General features: G+C 41.8%; 1 protein-coding gene across 1 annotated transcript; it reads left to right on the top strand.

Annotated features, from left to right (window-relative positions):
* Window positions 1-6,243: 6,243 nt before the first annotated feature.
* On the top strand, window positions 6,244-7,344 carry HTR1F (5-hydroxytryptamine receptor 1F). Its single transcript, XM_062572879.1, has one exon. It carries the CDS (start codon window positions 6,244-6,246, stop codon window positions 7,342-7,344), a length of 1,101 nt encoding a protein of 366 aa, XP_062428863.1.
* Window positions 7,345-8,861: the final 1,517 nt, after the last annotated feature.

Below are 8,861 nucleotides of genomic sequence, written 5' to 3'. Positions count from 1 at the left end.
GCAGAGGGACTTGAAATAAAGAGCAAACACAAATGAGTGACTAATTTTCCAAAAGGAGACAAAAAAAAAATCTCAACTTCAACACTAGAAGCAGCAAGGAATGCATAATTACTTTCTGAACATCATTCTTCCATATAAGCAAATGCAGCAGTTGCTACAGATATGATGACAATAAGCAGGGGAGGTATCCTCCAGGCAAGCTTGACAAGCCGCAGAGGGCTACACTGCAGTCCAACAGATGTAACTAGAGAACACAGCAAACACATAAAGGAGCACATCGTAGACTAACCCCACATGTGTAGCAACCCTGCTTCTCAGGTGGGTTTTGCTGAGTGCTCTGCTCACAGTTACCTGTCTTAGTTTAAGGCAAGGTCTAGTGGTACATCTCCAGGAGTTGCCAGCAACACCTTTGAATTGCAGGGCAGAAAGGAGCTGCCCCCACGCGACAGAGGTGCAAGAATCTCCATTACGTGGGGCTGTCATGCTGGGGCTTGAAGAGTCTTTTGTTGCAGACTGCAAAATGTGGATCGCTTGGAAATGCTCATGAAGTAACGAAGCAAGGAGCACAGCCGTTTGGAGGGAGATGTGTCAAAGGAGTCACAGCCATCACTCTGCAATTTATACAGCCTCGATAAGAAACATGAAGGTGAGTTAATTATAACAGGGAGAGGAAGATAGAGCTGTCTCAGTCTATCACTCTGACCCTTTACCAGAGATTACTGCCTTCATTCGGGTCCTGAGGGAGTCGGTGCTTGCACCTCTCCCACAGCACCCAGCAGCATAGGACAAGCTCACCTTCCCTGATAGCCTGTGCAACTCTGCGCTTCAGCTGCTTCATTGGAAGCACAACCTCCCTGCCAACCGCTAATTCTGCACCAATTGCAAATATATGACAGAGCAGGCACCTGGGGTGGTATCTTTCAGGGTTGAAGCTGTCAGGATTTATCTGTCATCTTCACCATTTAGGAATATTTCTGTTGGCTGAAAGAATTTATAGAGCTGTCCAGAAAACTAGAAACAAGCCTCTTCCTTGTTTTGCCTGGCACGAAACATACTGCAATGTTTCATTTTTTAAACATTGGGACTCTCAAACTGGTAACATGAACAGGAAAAACATCTAATGAAGGTTTACTATACAACTTCTGTACCTTGAATTCAAGGCACAGAAATGGACTTTTCTTTGCCATTCTGTAACAAAGCAGAGCTCCTGTGCTCAGGCAAGAATGGATTTGTGCCTCTCTAGCTGGAGGCATGGTATTTTCCAGGACTCTCAGATTTGTTTCCTTCATATGTTACATTGACATTCAGGGCATGCTCAAAGCCTGTTTGCTTATCCGTGCTTCTCCTGAGGGGGTGCTTGGAAGACATGATTCTGTATTATTTTTAATTGATATTAGTTCAATGGATTTATCTGTGATTTTGTAGTTTTGGTCTGTTTTTCTAGAAATGAGTCTGCTGTGTCCTTCTACAGGAGGTAATGGTAAATAACTACAGTTATTTAATAACTACAGCCACTCAGAGAAACTGAAGCACTTTTTAAGCATGTACCTGTGACAGTTTGCCCACAGATAAAGAACTGGAAAGAAGAGTTCCACTCTACTCCTAATTAAGAAGTAGATATAGCTCTTAAAAGGTAAAAAGAAAGTTAAGAAAGTAGGTTGTAATCCATTTTAGAAGATGTGGCAATGCACTAAGATTTGAAAGCTTCAAAATTATGACTTCGATGGAGCAGGTATATCTACATAAAACATACACAAATTCAAACAGCATAGGGCCACTTTGTGATTTTTGCTTCTCATTTCAAACTGCTGATGGACATTTACCGCGTATTCTTAGGATGGTGTTGGCTGCCTTTACTTGCCTAGTAACTCCTGTAAATGGAGCAGTCATCTCTGCCTTGTACCACATTATTGGGAGGAAAGAATTTAAGGACAGGATATCTAAGTGCCAAGTGAAAGTGTTCCTCTACTCTTTCACACCTTTTGGTACTCTAAGGCATGGGCTCTGTGAAATACTTATGCCTCCATCAGACTAGGTTGGAGTTTGCCCTCTTTATATAGATTCATTTACTACAGAAGGGTATTATTTCCTTCTATTCATATATAGTGTGTTCTGTCACACTAACCTACCTGTCATTAGCATATCACTTGATCGATATCTAGAGACAGTGACAGCCACATTAGGAAAGATTTTTATGAGATCATAAGTACTGTTTCTCAGAAGCAGTTTTGACTCCTACACAATGCTGGTGCTTATGACTACCTTACCTTTCTACAGGAATTTTAGTCTTATCTGTATAAGCATGTGTCTAACCTGCACAGGAAGTGGTTGTAAAAACAGGATAGCTGAAAAGAGGCAGAGGGTCTTCCCTTCATCATGAAGTTTGTAGGATCAGTTTCCACAGGAGCAAGAAGGTGATTCCTTTCTAGCTGGATCAGATTGGCCAAAAAAGCCAGGAATCCAACTAACTAATTGCAAGTCCAGCTGGAGCCTGTCTGAATGAGAGAGATGATCAGGATTGTTCTCTATCATCTGCTCAATTTTGCTTTTACTTAATGGCGCATAAGGAATCAAGAGGATAGTCTGGCAGTGCAAAGACTGTCACTGTCTGTAACATTTTATATACCCATAGTTCAATCAGATGCTTGTTTTGCTTTTCTAAGCTCTGCTTTTATTTTTGATGGTATTTTAAACCAAAGACATGTTTTGCTAAGGAAGCTCTACGGACAAAAGAACGAGCAAACACTCCCCAGTACACCAAGAAAACTTGTACTCAGTAGTAGTAGTCAAACTGTAATTGGCAAGTTTTCTCCCTGACAGTTCTGAAAGCATTTTAAAACAAACCAGACACAAACAGGAACAGTAGCTGGAAACTTCTAACAGTTCAGTCTGAATTCATGACCCAAAAGACGAGTCATGCTGCCTTCCCCAACGGCATCCCCAGCCACATTTATCCAGCAACCAGTGTTTTCTGTTCCTTCCTAGGTTCGCTCAAAGGCAGAGGAGTGCTGTTTTCTAAACCTACAAGGACAGACCAATGCTGCTAATGAGTGATTCCTTTTGTTGCTACCCTGTAAAGCTCAGATATAAACAGGCATTTATGGGTTTAATAACAACACACACACACACACAAACACAGCTACAAAACTGAGAAGCATCAGTTTTGAGCTGCCAGTGGGTAAATTCAACATTTACTTTTGTGATAAGGTACTATATACATTTTATCCCATGCCTTCTAAACAAGATTAGACAGATGATATACATACTTTATTACCAAGGAAGTAATTATATTTGGATCACCTTAACATGCCGTAATTGGGTGGTTCAATTGCTTGCTTAGGACAGAAGCCAGTGACGGCTGCTGATGGAACCAAATTCAGCTTAGCAAGAAGAAATCCAGAATTAATTCATCCTGAAGTAGTCTAAAGAGAAAGAAGCTGCCAGTCTTAAATCCTGCCAGCCTTTCAACTTCTCGTATTTATAAAACATATTTATAAAAAGTCTTTTAGCTGATGATCACCCCAACAAGCTTGCACAAATCACAGCCACAGTTATCAGAAGCTCCCCATCCTTCCTGGACAGGAAAGTCTCCAAATTTTGTGACATGCAGTCCTATGCAGCACAGGCATGGGATGGCTTTGTAACCTCAGAGGGAGCCACCACTTTGGAGGGCAAATCTTGTTGTGGGGCTGCTGCCTCCCTTAGATGAAGCCATACTCTTCGATCTGCCCAGCAGCCCCTGAGGATCAGCCTGGACACCTGCTGCTGGAGCTCTGAAGACCACCGCACTCAACAGCAAAAGATTTTAACACTCTATGAAAAAAAGAAGGGCGTATTTCCAGAAGGGTGTCATTAAAGAACAAGTTACGTGTCATGAACAGGAGACCCCACCACAATGATCTATCTAATAGTAGTACACTAAAGACTTGCTGTTGTAGCTGCATTTCTGTGCTATCAGCCTTTACAAAATCAGACCATACAGGCTGATACTCTTTAGACCATACAGAGAAGCACAATCACTGCATATGGCAAGTAAGCACACTGCTGTCACTCTGCTTCTATAAAGAGCCTCCAAGTCATTGCAGCACTAAGGAAACCCACTTATTCCTACCCACTAGCTCTGTGAACTTACCATACCATCTTCCTTTCTCCATGGGCTCAAACTGAATAATCTTTCAAAAGCTATTAATCAGATTTCATTATCTCTAAATTGCTTTTCACTTGCTGGCAATTAAGCACTAATATCCAAAGAGCAGAAATTTATAAGATAATCAACCACAGTGAGTCTCAAATATGAACAGCTGTTGAAGTCTGAGTTTCTCCTATGAATCGCTTTTTCCATGTATTTATAGAAGCTCAAAAATGAATATTTGTTTAGCAGGGTTTGAACATTCACCAGAAAATACTATAGGTGCCTGTTCCTCCTCTGGAAGGCAGCTAGCTATAGACAAAAATATCTGTAACCTAGCAATTACTGTGGATTCAGAAGGTTTTAAGGTGACACTGACATGATGAAAGAACTATTTTTATGCTAGTGTGAAGTATATTGCAAGTTTAGAGAGAGGGACAAAGAGAGAGAAAGAGAGACACCACATGCCTGTTGTAATCTACTCAGATATAAGACAAAATTCCACTCAGTGATTGTAAAATGCACAGAGTAAAACATATTTCCTTTCCTTGTCCTTCCATTCAATTAAATATTAGCCAAGAAGTGCTATAAACATTTTTTTTAAATAGCCCAATAGCATATTGACCATTGCCCAGGTTGGGCGGGGGGGGAAATTACACTGAATTAGTGAACTGGGATTGAGGTGACATACAACACAAAAGCAATTTTTTAAACCACTCCAGCACAATACAAAAAAACATTTTAATGATGTTAATGAGACCCTCTTTTTTCTAAGTATTCGCTTATTTCCCTACATGTGGCTTCCAGTGCAACACAAGTGAAGTCCACTTCATTTCAGAATTCGTCAAACATTCCTCTTAGGGGTTCATCTTGTAGATCTTACACAAAGAAATTGCGAGTCAAAATCTCAAAAGGCTGAAATCTGATAATTCTCAGTGCGAGAGAGTTACAAGCTCTGGTCTGAAAAGCAGGAAACTTGCACTTCGGTTACAGTCTGCAGAGAGTTTAGAAACCCTTTTTGATAAGAAAGTAGGGTGGAATTGTACATCTCCAGAACGTAACTGAGAATTCATTTCCTCATACATATTTAAGTATATTCCTTCTTTCTCTAGGGCTAAAGAGGAGTTCCACTATTTCTGTGGAGATTGGCATCAGCAGTACAACAGACATTCAAGTCTGGTGCAGTTTTCTACTGCAGCAACCACAGAATAGCAGAACCTGAGGAGAAGAGATGTTCTCAAGCATCGCCTCTGCATATGATATTTCAGTCAGACAATAAGTCAACCATTTGAAGATTTAAATATATTTGGCTGTGTCATTTTACAGCCATGTAAGAGGAGGCTCTAAAATTAAGCTTTCAATACGAAACTGTTTCATCTCCTGTTTGTACTGCAATTTTTCCCCTTTCATTTTTTTTTGCTGAAAACCATGTCCCAGTTTAGAAAATTCATGCTTATCTATACAAAAACAGGGATGTACTCACATAGTGACAGGGAGAAAGGACTTTAGAGAAAAGAATCACTACACCAACTTTCTGTAGATTAAAACTTTTAAAAGAATTTACCTTGCTTAGCAGAGTAGATAGGGTCCAGCCTAAAAGAAATATTGGTACTTAGGTTGGAATGAGACTAGGCTAAGGCAACTTCAAGAAGCAGCAATAGTTTATTCAGAGTAAGCTTTAAGAAAGAGTGTTTCTAAAACCCAGGGGCTGCAATGATGCCGTTGCCCTGCTTGAAGAGCAGGACTGCCTCTCCCTGCCAGCATCACACAGCACCCCACAGAGCTTCACCAGCCCAGGCACCACTGCACCTTGCAATCCTCTGCCACACAAATGTGCCCATCCCATCAGTTTGACCAAGGAGAAAGGAGACTCCTATTCTGGAGGCAGAACACCTCACACTCCAGGAAAATCTCCACACACTGGCCAGGAAAATCTCTGCTCAGAGCCAGAGTACTTGCTGACAGTAAATCTGAGGTTCCTGTAAGTTTGGGTCCATAGTCTTCTAGGATGGCGATACTAAAGACTCGCTGCAGACTAAGGATATGATTTTTAAAGTGTTTTTGCCTTTCCAACAGGTAACTTCCACAGAGAAGGATCACCTTTAAAAGGGAACATGGATTTAATCAACTCAACTGAACAAAACAGTACATCAGGAGAACTATTCAAATGGGTGACATCCAAGATTCTCATTTCCATTACCCTATCTGTGCTTGCATTAATGACAACAGCCATTAACTCTCTTGTGATGACTGCAATAATTGTGACAAGAAAGCTCCACCACCCTGCCAACTATTTAATCTGCTCTCTTGCAGTGACCGATTTCCTTGTGGCAGTCCTAGTGATGCCCTTCAGCATTGTTTACATTGTAAAGGAGACCTGGATTATGGGGCAAGTGGTGTGCGACATTTGGCTGAGCGTGGATATTACCTGCTGCACGTGTTCCATCTTGCATCTCTCTGCCATTGCTTTGGATCGGTACAGAGCAATCACAGATGCTGTGGAATATGCCAGGAAAAGGACACCTAAGCATGCTGGCATCATGATTGCAGTGGTATGGATCATATCCATTTTTATTTCCATGCCGCCTTTGTTTTGGCGGCACCAAACAACCAGCAGGGATGACGAATGCATCATCAAACATGATCACATTGTTTTTACCATTTACTCTACATTTGGAGCCTTCTACATCCCATTGGCCTTGATTTTGATCCTTTACTACAAGATATACAAGGCAGCAAAGACATTTCACAGAAGGAGCGTCAGTCGTATCGTAAGGGAGGAGGTAAATGGACAAGTCCTCTTGGAGGCAGGTGAAAGAAGCACCAAACTTACTTCAATGCCCAGCACAGTAGAGAAGACTTCAGATCCTCTGGTGGACTGTGATAAAATCAATATCACCCTACGAAGCCCCAGGTCTGAATCTAAGCAAGAGAAGTCCTGGAAAAAACAGAGAATCTCTAGCACAAGAGAGAGAAAAGCAGCAACTACTCTGGGTTTGATCTTGGGGGCGTTTGTGATCTGCTGGCTTCCTTTTTTTGTAAAAGAAGTAGTTGTTAATACCTGTGAAAGATGTCACATCTCAGAAGACATGTCTAATTTCCTAGCATGGCTGGGATATATCAATTCCCTTATTAACCCTCTAATCTACACAATCTTTAATGAAGATTTCAAGAAAGCCTTTCAGAAGCTTGTCCGGTGTAGGCAATATCTTTAGGAGCTTTTGTTCATATAAGGAAAACATACTCTTTTTTTTTTTTTTTTTTTTTTTTTTACCTGTATAAATTTATATGACTGAGATGACATTTGTTGTATTTAAGGAAAAGCACCAAGACTCTACATCTACATTATGACTCTTAACTTTTGTATTAGTAGTATTGGGAGCATAAATTGCCTAAGGTTTAAAGAAACAGATCATCTGAGATCAGTTTTGCTCTGGAAAAGAAAGTAGTAGAACGAGAACAATACTCGCTGTGGCCTTGGTCCAGCTGGGATTTTCATAGCTGCCTAGCTTGAACCACACATGTATTTCCTTAAACATGAAAATTTCACACTTCTCCGTAACTTCAAATGTGCAAGCCCTCACAGAATCAGAGCCTAAAAAGTAAGAAGTTCAGTGCTAAATTGCTCTTTAGACAGAAAAAAAAGAAACAAAAAACAAGCGACCTTTAGTCACCAATGGTGTTCTAAGTAAACCCTCACACATGCTTTGATTCTTATCACAAACCAGATAGAAAATACACCTTTGAATTAAGAGTCCATTTTATTAGTTTGGCACAGGCCTGCATGACAGAGCCAAGCCATCCTCAGTAAAGGGAAAGAGCTCTGAAGTATCACCCTCTGTTGGTGAGCTGAGTGCAGCCACAGCTCTGCCTTCTCCACAGATGCCTGCTCCCACAGAAGAAGACATCTCTGCAGGATGCCCTTGCAGCCCCCAGGAGCAGGCCAGATGCTCAGGGGAAAGTTACAGGTTTTATAGACAGCCAGTGTCCTCTGCCATTGCACTTCCAGGGCCAACATGGATGTAGCACCAAGGGGAGCAGCCATACAGCTGGAGCACCTCCCATGGTTTGGGTGCATGTTGTGCCTGGTGCTCCAAGGCACTGCCTCAGCAGGAACATGACTCTAGCTTGTCAGAGCAGCTGGTCAACATCAGTCTTTTCTCTACTGCCTCTTTCCAGCCACATGAGAAAGCAAAGACTGACCAAGGTACTAGTAGTGTCCCCCGAAAAGGTCCTGCAGCAGCTTCTCCAGTAAGGGCAGAGGGAGTGATGTCAGTCTGCAGTGTATATCAGAGTGGATCCTGTGAGATGAGCACTGGCTGGCACCTTCAAACCTTCCCTCAGAGCTTCTTGTCCCCGTCCCCAGTACTAACAGAGCTGAAAGGATGTGGTATCCACTACTGCCATCCCTGGTTTGGTTAAGAAGAGCAACAAAGAACAAGTCCTTTTAACAGCTGCCTGTAAGCCTCAGAGATGGCACCTTAGCCGCTCTCAGTTTGCATGCTTTAGATGTCAAACTACAGCATTAACACATGGGCAGAACAGCTCTTGCCTCCAGACTGGCTGTACACGTTTGATAACATCTAAGAGTACTAACAGGCCCCTGGGTGTTAACCCACTAGTGCAGACCAGTAACTAAGATCCACAAGGGAACCCAGAGACATAATGTTTAAAAAATAATACTTTGCAGCAGTGTTTTGCATTTTACAGGATAAATGGATTTAGGCTGAGT

This window comes from Rhea pennata, chromosome 1 (genome assembly GCF_028389875.1).
Source record: "Rhea pennata isolate bPtePen1 chromosome 1, bPtePen1.pri, whole genome shotgun sequence".
In the NCBI taxonomy this organism is placed as follows: domain Eukaryota; kingdom Metazoa; phylum Chordata; class Aves; order Rheiformes; family Rheidae; genus Rhea; species Rhea pennata.
Note: the sequence above shows the minus strand (reverse complement) of the source record. Positions and strands in the feature narration are given on the sequence as shown.

What these genes read in the sequence shown, in the direction of transcription:
- HTR1F (XM_062572879.1), top strand. Translation starts at nt 6,244, where the DNA reads ATGGATTTAATCAACTCAACTGAACAAAACAGTACATCAGGAGAACTA.